Consider the following 17,696-nt stretch of genomic DNA (forward strand, 5'->3'; position numbering starts at 1 on the left):
AGATTGTGGAATTCTTACTTAGGAAGCCGAGCAAACAGAAGATTGGTCAACACATCAAGCATGACTTGAAATTGTCTGGATGTCATTGTAGCCGTAATATTATGAGAATTGAAGGACAGCTCTTTCAAAGGCTTTACCTGCAATACAAAGTAAATTAAGAACTTCAGCATTTATATTTAGCATATTTAACTTTCTTTCAGCCATTAGTAGCTTTTATCCCATGAAACTTAGATCTTTACTTTCAAATCAGCAGTTCCTCCTTTATGACGTGTGTAGCGAAAGTACATGTCACAGGGCATAAAAACCCTTTCAAGCAAAGCTCCAGTGCGCTTCACTTTGGGTGAACTCCGACGAATTTTAGGAAGCCACTGCAGCCCAGCACCTGGATCCACATCAGTTGGGGCTACATGAGCCTGCACATGCTCCAACATAACAGAGAATTCCATGCGATTCCATGTCATTTCAGGCTGAGATTCAGGTAGGTGTATCTTTTCTCCCCCAAGTGCTTGTTCGATCATCTCATAGCCAACAGCAAGGATTGAATGAAATGACCGAGCTAAAACACGGCCACTTACAGCTGCAAGCAAGAATCTACCCTGTCAAACAGTGATTTATCGTGTTAGTCATGACTAAAAGCTATAAAAATTTATTACTAATATTGCAATCATCCATCAACTTTATTTTTCCCTTTTCTGTTGATTTCTACCTTATTTTCATTTGTGACCCTCCATTAGTGGAGCAAGTTGATATAGATCAAGCCCTTTATTAAAAAGTGTAGGCCCATCTTGCTAATCAGTGGTTAAACCAAGACTTTATCATTTAAAGAATATCCACAAATCAGGTGTGTTGTATTTTAGATTCCCCTGATAATATATAATATTTCTATCCCAATCAGAGTGAAATCAAATATTACAATTACAAGCACGAAGGTGGCCTTGAACAAGCTTGAACACTTCAATTTCATGTATGATACAATACGTTACATATACGGCAGTGAAACATGGTCTAAAATGATAGGGTTAAACATCGTATAAGCACATTTAGAAATAAATACTTAGCTTAATTTATGTTGAAGAAATCTTAGTTAATATTTATGGCATTTTTACCATCAAGTGTACACGATGTATCAATAAGTAATATAATGAATAGCCAAAGGCCATAGGTTTTGTAGCAATTATCTAAAATAACAAGATTAGGATTCTCAAGTAAGATTCGCCAGTTCATCATTAACTATTAATGGTCGTTGGAAGAAGAAATTTGTGACATGCATTGCTTGAGAGATTAGGGGATAAGATCACTGGTATTCATATTTGCTCTCTCTTTACTCTCTTCAAAGGATTATTGTCACTGTACATCAGTACCAGAAAGCCAAGAAACTTGCTAAAATCCTTCCTTCAGTTCAAATATCATTTCTAACAAATATACAAACCCATGGACCATGTAATCACAGAATACCAAATTTTTATTTTTTTTTTTTGGTAAATGAGGCACCATGAGATCTATTGTCGGAGGTTTTGAAGATAAGTTCCCCAAAGTTGTCCTATTAACATTCTGATATACATTATAAAGATGCCCATACACTTCAGTAGCATATAGTAACTCACATTAGATTCTTCTGAGTGAAGATTGAATTGCGGCTCAATGACGTTCACCATGAAATGGCGTGTCCCCTCTTCCTCGGAGTCATCAAGATTGCTATATTTTGCTGTAGACAGGCACAAAAGATACACATTAACTAGGAGAAAAGAAGGTAGCTAATATTTTGCAATTGTGAAGGATTTCAATAAAGGAGGCATGATGTGGCTAATTCATAATAGAGGATAGATTCACAGCATGAAAGACTTTAACTAAGTAACAACACTAATTTACCAATGCAAGGAAACAATCCCATGTAAAGGGTAACAGCATTGCTGAAAGAATCAAATCAATGGTAGTGACAGATATTGAGAAGGGACAATCTAGGAATGCAATTAATGGCTCAATTAAAATATATATTCAAATATGTGACATCGTGTAAAAATTACTAACTCATGCAATAACTTTGCGAAAAGGGAGGTTGATTTTTAAAGTGGTACTGTACTTGAGACATCCACATTACCACAACAATTTATGCAGTTGTTTCCAAACAGTGACATGGTTAAGTGAAACAATAAGAGCATATGTATATATATAAAAAAATTATAATTTCAGTTCTGGAAATGTAATTAAGACAATAAAGGACACTTCAAAAACAAAGACAAGATTATTTACAAGAAAACATGATGCAGGAGACGACGGTTCATTTATTTTGTAAAAAATTATATTGATACAATAATATTCAAGATTTACAACTTGTTATACTACATTCTCGTGGATCGTGCCTTTGGGGAAACTTCCCACTTGTGACTCGGTGCAAATAAGGTGGTCTGTCTGTGTCTTATGCTCGCAATGGTGTAGCTTATGTCGGAAGCAAGTGGAGAATCAGGACCATCTATTGGTGCCTTGTTTTTTTCGAGCGGTATATGGATAAAAGTGTTGCAAAAGTTGGGCTTTGAATGAACTTTTTCGAGTAAGGCACAAGACACGTTCATTATGGAGCCGGACCTTCCCAACGGGAGAAGATTTACGAGCTACTGGTATCTGGCAATCCATTGCATTTTTTGGTCAATATCGCTGAAGAGGAAAAACAGAATATTTTCAGATTTGTCGGAGTCCATGGATGACGTCTGGGAGAAGATAAAATTCAGAGTTGCGAAATGACCGACTAAGCTGACAGAGTTTATCACTTATCTATTTCAGATTTAGTTAGGGATTGAAAATTTACATGTTCATGACGATAGTGTGGTAGTATTTTTTCGATTTCAATTGTAACTTGTTTTGCGGATTACTCATCCGCTCTATTGTAACACTTCTACTATTATAATAAAGTTTAGTTTCCTATCAAAAAAAATTCCCATCTACAAGATTGAAACTATAATTTACGATTAAAACCAAATCAAAAGTGCAACACACTATAGTAACATAGATAGAAATATGCATACACTCAAAGTCTCAAATATAATGGAAACATATACGTTTGTGTGTTTGAGAGAGAGAACTTTGAATTTACCAGTCACACTTGAGGAGGGATTTTCCATTGCAGCCGACTCTGATGGTGAAGGCAGTGCTTTAGAAGTCTCGATATACTGAGAAGAACTGGAACCATAATACGAAGACGGTGACTTTTGGTTATCATCTTTGGGTGTTTCAGGTCTATCAAGGACCTTGTTCTCCTCATGCAATTTTCTTTGAGCATATTGACGAGAAGGAGAAGGTTTTGGAGGTTCAAATGCCTTAGATATCCCACCTACCCAAGACCAAACAGCATCTCTATTTTCAAGAGTCCACAGAAGCTTCAGTCCGTAAACAAAAATACGCCTGCAATTGTCAGCAATGACAATGTTATATCCATCATCATCACTGGGGTCAGATCTTGTATGCTCATCACTCTCGCTCCCATTTTCAAACTCAGATCTCACATATGTCATCTCAAGATTTCTTCTTCCAGCTTCTTGCCATGCTAATAACCTTGCAGGGTCAGCCTTTGGAGCTTGCCGGCGGATTGTGAAGTAATCAGATGATAACAAAAACCCATCATCATGATGCCTTTCTGTGTGGTTGCTAGAGGAGCTATGTTTATCGCCATAAACTCTGCCTGTTGACGTGGGCAGGGATTGCTTCCTTGTCATTTGAATTACTTTTGCAACAGTTGGGCAATCTTCCTTATTTATAAATACTTTGGGTATGTGTAGGTCAAGACCCTGATACACAAGATCGAGAGGATCCCGTCTGCATTCGATGGTATATTTTTGTTTACCTCGACTATAATAGAGTTCATATTTCAACTTTGTCATCTTAAATGCTAGTCCCTTTGCTGGGTCATCGTCATGTAACGGCATGTGCCTAACATATGTGGGGGTGACATCAACCCTGAACATAAATTCTGTCATTACTTTGTCCAACGACAGATTACCTGATCTCGGAATCCTAGGGAGCCCATAACGGGGCCACCTAGAAAAGGTTCGCAACTTATGGGGAGGAAGGTAGTTTAGGTTCCAAAATTTGATCAACCATGCCAAATCATGATGTCCAAGATTCATAATCGGTGAATCAATTGATTTATTTTCTAATTGTGATGGACAAACTGAAGCTCCGTCCTGAATGACCTGATCATTGATGGAAAAGGATTGTGATCGACGATCACCGCAAGGAACAGGTGGCCTAAGGGAGAAATTCCATTTGAGAGAAAGAGATGTGGATCTGAAGGGATCGTAAACCTTTTCACGAGCTTTACCTTCATTAGGAAGTGCAAACAAATAATGATTTAGGGGATTTCCAGACTCACAATCCCATTCCATTGTCACTTCAACAGTGAAAATTGGGGCCTGAAGGAAAGGCCCAGAAAATCCAACAAAATGTTTCGACATGGAATTCTTTAGTAAGCTCTCTAAGCTGCTCACTAAAATCTTGAAATCGTTGGAGGACAAGTAAACACGACCATCTGATTGTTGAATTTCCATGTAGCCTGATATGATATGAAGTTTGTCTAAGTTTTCGTAGGGATCAGTGGTTGCAAGAATGTTCCATCTCGTCTCAGAGAAATATAAAGTGGTGTGTCCATGAATGTAGTTTCTCATTTCATCCCACCAAGGTAAACTTTTTTCCTTCTTAGGTGATTGAACATCTGGATTTGGATTCCTTGTGCTTAAATTGGCTCTACGAAGAGCCACAGTAAAAGCGTAGCTAATATCAGCGAAAGATGGTTCGAAACCAGTGCCAAACGAAATTTCTCCTTTCTGAAAATGAATAGGCAAATCACAATAAGTTTTGATTGGAGGAGTTGTGCCACTAGCTGAACGTAACATATCCACTTTCCTCCATTTTCCGATGAAGACATTTTGGTGAATCTGCGGCTGAAAACAGGTTGCCTGCAATCAAAATTGGAACATTTGAGAATGTCGTATATATGCTCATGTTGTTGTCTCAAGATAGTAAAAAATAAACTGCATAACAGATAGGGTAAGGCTACAATCAACAAATTGGTCTATTGAAAGACTTATCAAAAGGTCTAGGCAATAAATTTTCTAACATAGACAAGGTGAATCAGTTCACTCAAACATTTCAGTTACAAGGCAGCGTGAATCAGTTATTGAGAGAATGTCCTGCACTGAAGGATCTGCAAGAATTACAAACGCATATAATAAATAGACTACCAGGTTGTCGACTGAGATATCAAACATGTAAGGTGCCTTTGCTACCGGCATATGATTTTGACATAGGTGTGAATTTGCTGTCAGACCAAAAAATTATTTGCAACGCATGTCAACCAGAACCAAATTCTTTTTATTTATGCAAGAGAATATTTCCCACTTTAGCTTCTCTGATTGATGGAAAATACTTTAATTTATACCATTTGGTATCTTCATATCCGAGAATCAACAAATTCGACTCCGCATTGTTCACAAAGTTTTTAGAAGTATGTCTCAGCTTTACCAAGTACAAATAGATAGGTAGGATTTAGGAGACATTTGTTGAAAATTTATACAAAAGGGCTTGGTGAATGCTGAAATTTATCCATCAGTTAACTGCCGCTGAAATTTATTCATCAGCTAACTGCCAAATCAGGGCATAAAAGAGCATGAAAGAGAGAGAAACACCAAAAAACACAGACCTGCTGAGCCAGCAGAAGACGACCTTCACATCGACCAGAATTTGCAGCAAATAGTGGACATGTGTAGTTTCTTATCTGAACTACAAGAGAGCCTGCATGCAAAAGGATGTTTCCTCCATAAAGTCTTGAAAATGGAATGTTATGGGCACGACATACTGGGTCAAGCTTCTGCAGAACTTCAATCATCCCTGCATCACCACCTTCAATTTTTGTGAAGCTTACATCTAATTCTGTAGCACAAACAGAGAAAAGAGAAGTTCTGGAAGTGCTAGGTTTGAAACCAGATTGGAAGCCATCTTTACATGCCTCAGATCCCTGGCCCTGTACAAGACTCTGGCATGCCTGGTAATATGACCGGAATGACTGCCTGTATATTTCCTCACGCAATTTCTGAATAGCTGAAGCATCTCGAAGATCTATCTCCTCCCCATTGTGATGAAGCTTTCCTTCGAATGAAGAATTGTCTTTTTCAACAACCTCATGGCATTGTCCATTCCGAGAAATACGCTCATCAAGAAAGTTTAACCTAACAGCTAATTCACGAGCCTCATTCTTCAGGAGTTGATAATGCTCGTCAAGCCAACCCTGTATTGGTTCCTCCTCAATCTCAGCTGTTAATTTACGTATGCTGAACTTTATGCACCCGGTTCTAGACAAACTACCCTTTTTGTGTTTTGACTGCTCTTTCTTCTCTGGAAACATACATTTAGTTTTAGCAGAAGTCACAAGCTTCAAAGCTCGAAGCATATCCTCCACAGAATCATCAATGGCTCGCAGCTGCAACCTAAATGGCATGCATACATGGACATCAATGGCTTGAATAACCCAGTCCCAGATAGTTACTGTTTCAGATTTCGCATCAGGTACTCTGCCAGAACCATTAGGGATTCGAGATATTTGCATCCTGCTGGTTCTAAAAATTTTAGCTTCATTGAGGTGGAGAAAGAGTCCCTCAAGAAGCACACCTATTTTGGCATTCTCAGAGAAGATGGACTGCACCTGAATCAAGGCTTCAACCCCATCTCCAACCTCAGCAGATACACTAAGCATCTCCACATCAACAGCAAAAATGGATTCCCTTTTGTTCAGTCGTTTGTCAGATGATTCCAAAGTGGTCTCTTTCTTTGGCTCATTGTCATTCATAACAGAAATTGTTTCCCTGTTACACTCCTCTTGCAGCTTGTAATTGTGGACCATTAACTTCAAGTGCAATCCTAGTTCAACTAATGCAATATGCACATCAGGTTCCCACCTTATTGATATATCGGTGGCACTGAAGAGAGAGCAAACAACGATATCTTTCAGACCACCTGATCGCCTAACAAGCTTCATATTCTGCATGTCAAGTAACACAACTTTTGGTCCAGGATTGTTGTCTTCGGGAAATTCCTGATAGATAGACCTAGCTCTTTGAAGCTCCATCTGTACTGATTTTTTTTCTTTGTTCATGCAAAAACTGAGATGATAAACATCGAGTGAAAGAGAATACTTCAACCTTGTACAACCATATGATGTAGTCGACATTACATGTGCAGTTCGCAGAGACCCATCTACTAAGTTAGTAATTAAAACCTTACCACCTTGTGATCCATAATTAACACGTTTGGGATCTGGAATAACCGCATCCTCCAACCCCACATCTCCACATATATTTACAGAGCATCTTTCTAGGTTGAGTCTCAACAGTTGAATTCCTTTCCTTGATGGCTTGGAAGACCTTGTTTCTTTGCTTTGTGCTGGTTTCTTACTCGAAGCAGCTAAATCCTTCAATAAGGCCTTGAAGGATAGAGCAGCTAATATCAGTGATTCAAGACGCCTGAAAGTCAAGTAGACACTCATGCCAGTGACATCGGCTCCAAGAACCATCATACACTTCAACCCATCTTCAAGGGAATCCATGTCTTTCTTGCCCCAGTCCAAGCTCACCTTAGCAATGTGCATTAATGAACCCGTGTTTGTTTCCACGCCAAACAAACTCTCTTTCAAGCATTCTTGATATTCATCAGACATGTGTAGATTTATTTCACCAAGTTCCATGTGTAGAGTTGCACCAGTATTGGATATGTTGTTTGCAAAGACGTGTGATGATTGCGAGCAACCCTGCAGTTGCAAAATAGGTAATTATTCAGTAAATGGCATTGCAATCAAAGCTAAAGAGAAAAATGAGTCATATCAACTACTTCTAGGCATAAAAGACGAGGGCAGGTCCTAATGAACTATCATTAAAAATAATATACTTGTTGACGCCTTTCAGAATTAATTGTTGTCTTTCATATATACCTATTGTAACTAGCTAAAAATATTTTAAAATAATGCCTTACCACAATGTAAAAGGTACACGAGCAAAGGGAACTATCTTAAGAAATCAACATCCGCTTGTAAAAAGCATGTCTCGCCATAATTTAGACAACCAAAGGACCAAAACTTTTTCATAGAATAGGATTTCTCATATCCGCATAAATTATATTTGGTGCATGTGAAACCTCATGGAGTCCATGAAATACAAATATGGGAAAGAATTCAGAGAGATTAAAAACAACATATAAAGGACTTTTCATAATCCACCAAAAGAACAAAAAGTTCACAATAGGAGAGCAGCAGCAAAGAAAGTAACTTATGCATATAAACAAAACAACTGTCAAACAAATCCTCCATAACTAAAAAGCAATCCATGGGATATGTTGAAACTCAAAAGGAAAATTTACATGAATGGAGCCCTTAACATTTGGAAGATGCGCTTGTACCAGAACTAGCATCTGAGGTATTTCGAGTCTCATTCACTTGAGATAACTTTGGCTTAAGGTAGGAAAACGTAGGATAGATAAATGAAGTAGCTTATCTGGTTTTCTCATTAGTCAAAATTCTTTTATGCTCGAAACTTATTATGGATATTTCAAGAAAAATATTAGAGTAACAATAATACACTACTATTTATTAGTACAAATTTTGCACTACTTTCTGCTTTATTTTGGTATCTTCTTCTCATACAACTCGTCAATCTAAGCCCCCACGACCCTGCCACATATTCCCTAACAACCATAGCATAAAAGCATTGAAAATCATGTTTTTGAAAATAACTTGCATTAAGCCCTGCAAAATCATGTAATATGCAGGGAGCTAGGGATCGCCAAAGCACCATAATTCCAAAATTAGGTTCGATCAAACCATATATATGACCGATAAGTTCCTAACTTAAGGGATCTTTTATTATTGTAACAGAAATACATCATGCTCGAATGCCTCCATTGATTGAAATTACAGTTCACGACGAGATAACTCTTTGAAGTGATAGAAAGACTGGTAATTTATTCTCAGTAGGTTCTTACATGGTACAGAGGAGAACCATTCAAACTGTAAAGAACAACAGTCATCTCTGGGGCTGAAACAGTGCAAGTCCACATGACAGCTCTCAGTTCAGGGGACTGTGATTTTTCTTTAGCAGAATTTTCTTCCAAAAGTCCCATTTTAGGCTTTCGTGGGGGACGCACACGCATGAATAGCTTTAATCTGTTCAAAATTAAGTTGCACTGGGTGCCTCCAAGCTTGACATCAATTTCAGATCTGATGGGAGAATTATGCTGCAAAGGAAAGCATCCCACGCAAGTAAATGATAAGACTAAAATTAACAGGCAAGACTTGAAAAACTGAAATTAGTATTATATCTTCCGGCAGATGTTAATTGAATGATTCCACCGATCCATTTACATATATAATGTAAGTGCCAAGTGTCTGTGGTGCATTATAGCAAGGATAAAGTCGACATCATAAATTTCAAGTATGAAATTACATGCAAAACCAAACAGATGTTTTACCCAGGTCCTATTATTGTCAAGATGCTAGCCCAACTGGATAGAGCTTGTTTCATGTCAAAACCTTAACAGTAATTTTGTAAATCCGCAGAAACACCCTCTTTAAGTAGATAAGCAAGGTAGAGAAGTAGGAGCTGAAAAGTGCCTATTTTAAACTTAAGATGAATCGGTAGCACAGAATTTTGCCCGCATGTTAAGTTTGAGGGAGCGGGAGCCACAACTTTATGGAAGCATTACGATGTCCGTCAGTTCTATTTCTACAGCATGCAAAATATCGGAACTAAGGCTTCCATAAAGTGAACTTTTTAAATTGCAATTCTCACAAAAAGAGAGATTATTCCAAGGTTAGTCTTGGTTTGAATGAAGGATAAGCCCCAATCACAGAGTGAATAATTTTAAATACATTTAGTGGTGATACGACACACAAAAATAGAAAGAAAAAGAAAACACATGCGGGCTTTAATAATTAGTCAATTAGGGCTCACTTTTAAACTGGATGTTAGCAAGTTAATACTCTTGATGCACTTCAAAGCTAAAATCCATTACAAATTTCCAATAGCATCAAGTTTCGTCCCACTTAACATCCTCTACAACCAGAAACCATCTATAAAAGTTTCGATTAATCTGACTTTGTTCTAAATCACTCCTCGAATATGCAACAAATATTAATATCAAAACGCTTACAGAAGCAAGCAGGAAAACAGAGAATGGCCTGTTAATAAGAAAAAAGACAGATCTTTTATAAGTTTTAAATTAGTTCGGAACAGCAAGGCAGATGAAACAATCTGATAACCCCCCACAGCGCTGTGAAGGTTAAAATGTTGCATTTTTTATTTAAACAGAAGTTGAAATGAAAGAAAATTTCTATTCGATCCATAAGTTGCTTGGTAGTCACCCTAAACCTCTGAGGATTTTCTAAAACAGATACGGACTAACATTTTGGATGCAGTTGTTCCAACAAAGATAATTCTACTGAATAAAACTTGAGAAAACCATACCTGAAGGGGTATGTAAACTGAGGAAACAACATCAAGTTTCAGCACTTCCACAATCGAGATGCCGACTTCTCTGAGCAGCTACAGCATGATAAATTAAATTAATAAAAGAGGATAAAAACAATATAAGCACAATCTTTGAACTTACATAAATCTCGCTGAATTCCAACTGAACATCAAGCCTCACACTTTCCCCAACTTCTTCAACAGATTTAGATGTTATGCATTTCAGTTGGATTCCCATTATGTTATTCTCAACCACCAAACCATAACCACGATGAATAAACTTTACATCAAGTTTTGGCAAGGTAAAGCCAACCTGTTGAAAAAAAATCACAGATAAATCAATTTAATCAGTGAAAATAGCCAATGTAAACACCCAGTTTAACGAGGCGAACAAAATAGAAGCAGCCAACCGTAAACACCACATTGTGAGATGCGCACTATGTCCTTTTCTTATAAAGGGGAAATGTAACTATAAATTTTTAACCCATACAGAATATCATAGGTTTGATGGATACAAACCGAGGTCTTTGAAGGCAATATTCAAGCAAAAATACATACTTAGCGTAATAGAACCTCCCTTTTCTAGTTACCATGCATTTTATCTCATTTATTGGCCACACTCTGAATAATAATCAATCGTGAAAACTGACCAAAACTTCTGCCTCTCTCAAAACAAACCACTGCATCCACAATAGAGGTCCACCTTATAAAATCCAAGATCCAAATCTGGCAAAAATTCTTTCAATCTCAAATCTTTCGTTCCTAAATCAACCCCGTAACTTGCATCTACGATGGATGAGCCCACGGTCCTTTAAAATATGCAGCATAGTTTGTGTTCCTGTTCTATACTCCTGGTGGTTGGCCACTTAAATGATTCGTGTCACAACCATCAAGTTTTATATATATCATAGACCCATGTTCATGTCAGTATAAACATCAAACCAGATAGATATTCCAACATATTTTTTATTCCTTTTGCTTCGTCGGTTTTGACAGTAAAATCACCGACCAAAGCCACCAAAAACAGATATTGTATAATGGCTCTCAACACTCTTCGAACAGTTCAATTAGTACATATTTCCAGCAAACTTCTCCATCTTCAGCTTGTCTGTTTCCTCATGAGATTCAGTCATTAATGCCGGAAACAAACAATGATACTCTAAAGCACAAAATCAGATTGGTGGTTCCCATTACTAGCAGTAGTTATTTGATAATAATTTTAAAAAAAAATTCATTTTCATCTTCAGATTCTTGTCATATCATAATTTCAGAATTAATACAGGAAAGAATAATCTGGCAATGTTTTAGATTTGTGATCTTTTTCACGACTCTACAGGACATACCATAAATTTAAAATTTCTTTGGATCAATATAAACTCGTAGATTAGATCAAATTGATTAAGTGATCGGTTCTAATTTGAATCCTGATGCTAATCTTTTTCCTAGTTGCCGAAATATTTTAAATATGTGTAAAGTATCTTAAATTATTGAGTTTTCAATACCTTTTTTCCTGAATTTCAATTCTTGCTAAGGGTAAGCACAGTCCCATCTCTTTTTTTCTGTTACCTGTCCTATGTTTCTCCTGAAATGCAAGAACACGAATCTAACTCCCATACTATATCCCTTCCGTTTCATCACTAACAAACAATCAACCAAAATCAACTCCAACAAAGAATTACTTTTATCAATCCAAATTTAATAGCCTCTTTTCTAGAAATTTCAGTTCGAAGATTAACAGACACGGGCTTCGGACATTTTTGAAATTCAGATTAAGTTCCATCCAAAAGATTCCGTAATCATACACCAAGTCGCAGTATAAGTTTCAACTATCAATTTCATTCAAAACACACAACAGACTGATTTATTTAAACTGACCTATATGTACACTACAGAATGCAACATCCTTTGACAAACTAATAAACTTAACAATTAAAAATACAAATATAGCTCGATTAAAGCTGCCCTAATATCTTTGTCCTCCAAACACAGCGATGCATTCAATCTACCTAACGATACGCATGTCACATGAGAGACTATGAACAGAAAATTTACTCAACCTTCTCTGGAAATATAGAATTGTACTTGGATACAGCAGACAATGCATTTGTTCCCCTTGGTTTTTTTGCATGCACAGATTCTTCTATTGCTGGGGAAACTTCTGGAAAAGGCTGAGGAGAGGTGTCGGGCTGATCCTTCTCCTTAAACAGCAGATCCTCACACAGATTTATGCGAACTTCTCCACAGGTAGTATCCAAATTCTTAACAACTACACCTGCTTCCCTGCATCAACAATAATAAAGCTCATTAAACACCTTAACAAACCACTATATATTTGAGATTTAGAGAAATCATTGGGGACGAAAGAGAGGCACCCAGTAATAATCTTTTTATCCCACTAACAACAAACCAATTCATGGCTTAATAAATAAATACCTTCTGTTCTAATCAACAAAAATGATAATACTCTTCTTGCGAGACTGATTAAGGATATCTGCAAATCAGTTACTCTGAAGTAGAAATTCCATAAAATAAAAGCCTGCGAATTCATTTCCATTTTTCATTTCATAAATTCCTAATCCAACAATTTTTGAAAACCAATATTTCCATGACGCATCTCATTTCATAAAAAAACTAAAGCAAATTAATGGAAAACAATGGAGAACTAAGACTTACCTATTATGGCCAAACTCACACAAGAGAGAGAATTCTTCACAACTGAAAGGAGGACTGGTGTTGTCAACAAACTGGTTGGTAGTGATAGATCCGTCGGAGATTACTGATTGATCAGATGTTACTCGAGATTGACTTAAGTGAACATTAATGGGAACAAGCTGCAGCTTTACAAACAAGCCTCCCTCTGATCCACCATCTTTTGATATGTCTACTCTCAGTTCTTTGACATCCAAGGAAGCTTTAGATGTCTGAGGTTTTAAAATACAGAATTCAATATCAACTTATGATATAAAGATCCTTGAAATGTGTTTTAGTACATATCATAATAATACTAGAGATCCTGATTGTGAGAAGGAAAAAAGATAATAAAGTTGTACATGATCCAAATCCAAGTATGTAATAAATTTGGAAGCTTTTCCCTTTGAATCCCTTTCCCCTAATTGTGCTATTGTGCCAACCCAATGACAGAGATATGAAGTTATGGAAAACTATAATATATCGACAGAAACTTATGTTCTTTCTCCTTCATTCTTCGTTTGTATTAGTAGTATCCATCATGACTTTAATGTTCAAATAACACAAAAACACATAACCAACAAAAATGATCTCAAGTAAATCAATAAAAAAATCTATTGTATGTCTATAATAATTTTGTAACCTAAAATTATGTTTGGTTGCTTAGATGAGATTTAATAATTCAATCCCATCAAATGTTTGGTTGCAAATTTATTTATTGATTATTTATCCAACATCGATTAAATTATTAATTATTTATCTGACAACAATCAAATCAATGAATACTATATTACACTTCATATCTTAATTTATTTATTTTTAATAATTATTGAAAAGAATAAAAATGTAATTTTGTCATCTTATCTCAAATTAATCAAAGCAAATATTTTTTTTATAAGAAACGATATTATATTAGGATAATAAAAGATAATTGCCGATATGTCAAAGATAGTTGAAGCTCTGACTAGGGTCCATTTAGTTAGTTGATGTGAATTGTGATTTGATAGGATTGGATGGATAAATAAATATTATGATAAAAATATTCGAGTTTCATGTTGAACCAAACATATTATTATTTATTCATTATTATTCAACATGCAATTCAAATATTTTAATAATCATAATATTTATTTATCTATAATCCTATCAAATCAAAATTCACATCATCCTAATTAAACAGACCCTAAATATATGGTCCTCATTTCTTTCTTTTTACGGCTTCTGTATAATTGGAGACAATGTTCAAGGGAAATTTTATTGCTGTAATTAAACAGTTTTGGAATTTCAAATTGTTGTGCTTCTTCGTATCTAATTATCTCGTGAAAGGTTCAAACAAAGGCTTAGTACAACGAATCCTTTTGATGAATTCAAGCTTCTATTTTGTAGGAGGATATGCAAGGACAGTGTAATTGCTGAGAGACCTTAAGTAAATTTCACTGTTCGTTGCAGCAGTTATTTTTTACTCAGGAGCTATCACACATTTACTTCTTTTTTCTTAAATAACTACAGCTTTATTATGATATTATCATTTCCTTCAGTAATTATTTGGCTAGAATTTCCCCCTTTTTGCGTTCTTACATAGTTTGTACAAGATTATCAACAATAAAGTTCTTGATCGCTTCATTTGGTTACTTGTTCTTGCTGATTTATTGTGACTACCTCCTCCATGTAAAAGACATGGATGTGTGGATGAAAGTTTTATAGCAGTCAACCAAAAGGTTATATATCCTCTTTTCATTACAATTATTTTATTTATTTCAAATATATAGCTATGATTAAATGTAGACGAAAAAGCAAATAACTTTCCTAATGTCTTTGAATGAGAATTGAACAAGAAAATGTAGTGATATAGGACTAGAGAGGCCAAGAAAAAACATGGATGTTAACAAGTTCATTTTACCTTTAGACCCAAGTCAGTCACTGAAATTGACAAGAATCTTGCCATGTTAGCCACAACCATCCACTTTCCTCTGCCTGAGGTTCTAGGTTTTTTCATTCTAGATTTCTGTGTGCTTTTCTTTGAAGACCTTATTACAACTTCTAAATCACATATTAACACCTGCAATTTTGGATCCCTGGAAATAAAACCAACTCCTAGCTTAACCAAGGACTGCCGCAAACTTAGCCTGATTTCGCCTACAGATATGGATTCAATAGCACCCTGTAACATAAGACCCGTCAGAACGTGCAAAACAAATTTCAGTAATGAACTGCTGCAGTACGTGTGAACATTTGATAAAAATGCTTTCATCAAAACAGAAAATCAATAAAATTACCAATGTAACAAACATTGTTTCGTCATTTACAACTGTTATTACATGAGCAACACAAGCAGGAAAATTCCAAAGTTTTCCTCCCGTATCTCAACATTTTTAACTACATGAGCAACACATAACCAGGAAAATTCCATAGTTTTCCTCCATATCTAAACATTTTTTCCAAGTCATGTGTCCACAAATATTCCGTACATTTACAAGAGTCAATGCAGCTTTCAATAACACAATTGAATTAATCTTTATTTAGAGATATGTCAGAGACACTAATTAAAAAAAGAAATACCTTGTTGAACTTCACGACAACATCTCTCAAACATTTCCATCCAGCAACACGAAATCCAACTGATGCTCCCATGAATCGGCTGAGGACCCATGCCAGCAACCTGGAAGCAAACCTGAAACAAGATGCATCAATAAAGTCAAATGATTGTAAAGTAATCCTTCATTGACATACAAACTTGAATATCATGTAGTGGATCACAATAATTAATGAAGAATTTGCATGAATAGTTTAATTATATTCAAATTGTACAATAAGCAGCAACTAGCCCCTGCACAAAGAAAGAAAGAAGTCAAAGACTCAGAAAACTCATAAACAACGCATGTTTTGTACAACACAGCAGATATCAGTACACAAGAAGGAAAATAGAACAGTAAGCAACCATATATTGTGGCACCACTCCAATATTAATGTCTACGCAGAGATGGAATGATAAGCAAGAAAATGCAATTCTCAGACAAATATAATCAGTCTCTTTGATGTGGAAATTATTATGAACTCAAAAGAAGATTCACATAGGCATCTCAGTTGTGCAAGCTTGCCTTCAATGTAAATTAACTTCCATTATTTTACGCCACCCTTCAGGTTTTTCTATCCAATTCACCACCAAAAAGAGCAAACTCAGAGAACAGCTGCAGCTAAATGTGTTGCAACAGCAATTTTTAACAACTGTTTTTGTGAATGATAATTGATAGGTTATTAGGTCTTTAAGTTTGTTCCCAAAAAAAGTTATCTATACGCTCTGACTTTAAAGTTTTTCAGTTGTTTAGCACTCCATCGATCATATATCGCCGGGCATCATGGTGTCACAAAGATGCCACCACCATCTATTTTTGAAATCAAACTTGAGAATAGAAAAGGCATCATTTTGCCAAATCATTTCCAGCTGTTTGGTAGTAAGATGTGGATGATTTGACGTTCACTTTGTATTCTGGTGCCCGGTATAAAAACAATACTAGTTTAAAAGTTCAAGTCGAGAGGAGGTTTGAATTTTCATGTGCCACGAGGGCCACATTGAAGTACGAACAACTACATATTGTTAAACAAGAAATGCGGAAAATAATCCAGAGAAGGAATCAGCGGGGAGGAAGTGATATGGTCCCCCAAAGAACTTCAAATCTCATGTCCCATTTTTTAATAAATTTAGGCTCCGCTTGGATGCATTATTCACAATAAAACATCTTAACCATCCAATGAGTTGATAAATAAAGAATCAAAAGGACATGATGATCAAATAAGGAATCAAATTCCTACCTCAAAATTAAAGAAAAGGATCACCGTTACTAACAAATCAAGAACTCAATCAAGAGCAGTATCGAGCGCCTCATGATTTCAAGAAAACTACTGGCAAGAGTGCACGCACATTACACCACATACATGAATTCCAAATAAAAATAAAAACTTAAAAAAAAGCCATAAACTCAAACGGCTGACAGACATTACATGAATATAATCCATAGTAAGATGGAAACGATAAGGAATCCAAACAAGAACTTGGCCGGGGAAGCCCCCATTATAATTCTATCAAATTTTCTCCGATCCGGCAGCAATATCTTCCCCACAATCTGCACGCATTTGGTAAAATGAAATTAAAAAATGAATCTTTCGACTAAATGAGATAATCCCGTGTAGAGCCCATCACAGAAGTAGATGAAGAATCGAGCATTCATTATCCTGGAATATGATCAGACAGAAAGTGAGGAAGAAATGGTCGTAGATGTGAAGGAGTGTTTGTAGGGGAGAGGGAGAGAGAGAGAGGGAGAGAGAATCGACAATTATAGTAATGGAGAGATGTGGATGCTGACTGTGGGGCAACCGGGCATTCCTTCGACCCGGCATACATATGGTTCTTGGTTACCCTGTAATTTACAGTTTGGCCCTTGGAAGAAATTAAATATCCATAAAACACCCCCCATTAACATTCAATTATAAAAATTTAGCCTTTTATATTTA

General features: G+C 36.1%; 1 protein-coding gene across 1 annotated transcript in view; it reads right to left on the reverse strand.

The window, feature by feature from the left end:
• LOC142547397 (protein SABRE-like) overlaps positions 1 to 17,549 on the reverse strand; it is a 29,761-nt gene extending 12,212 nt beyond the window's left edge. Inside the window, exons 1-13 of the mRNA XM_075655678.1 lie at positions 17,187 to 17,549; positions 15,747 to 15,858; positions 15,088 to 15,348; positions 13,173 to 13,420; positions 12,557 to 12,779; positions 10,642 to 10,812; positions 10,497 to 10,574; positions 9,016 to 9,267; positions 5,690 to 7,789; positions 3,089 to 4,946; positions 1,605 to 1,705; positions 240 to 596; positions 19 to 137 (exon numbers count right to left, since the gene is read on the reverse strand). Of these exons, the coding sequence (XP_075511793.1) occupies positions 19 to 137; positions 240 to 596; positions 1,605 to 1,705; positions 3,089 to 4,946; positions 5,690 to 7,789; positions 9,016 to 9,267; positions 10,497 to 10,574; positions 10,642 to 10,812; positions 12,557 to 12,779; positions 13,173 to 13,420; positions 15,088 to 15,348; positions 15,747 to 15,858; positions 17,187 to 17,257 (5,951 nt within the window). The 5' untranslated portion in view covers positions 17,258 to 17,549. The remainder of the gene's footprint in view (positions 1 to 18; positions 138 to 239; positions 597 to 1,604; positions 1,706 to 3,088; positions 4,947 to 5,689; positions 7,790 to 9,015; positions 9,268 to 10,496; positions 10,575 to 10,641; positions 10,813 to 12,556; positions 12,780 to 13,172; positions 13,421 to 15,087; positions 15,349 to 15,746; positions 15,859 to 17,186) is intronic.
• Positions 17,550 to 17,696: the final 147 nt, after the last annotated feature.

This window comes from Primulina tabacum, chromosome 5 (assembly GCF_025594145.1).
Source record: "Primulina tabacum isolate GXHZ01 chromosome 5, ASM2559414v2, whole genome shotgun sequence".
In the NCBI taxonomy this organism is placed as follows: Eukaryota; Viridiplantae; Streptophyta; class Magnoliopsida; order Lamiales; family Gesneriaceae; genus Primulina; species Primulina tabacum.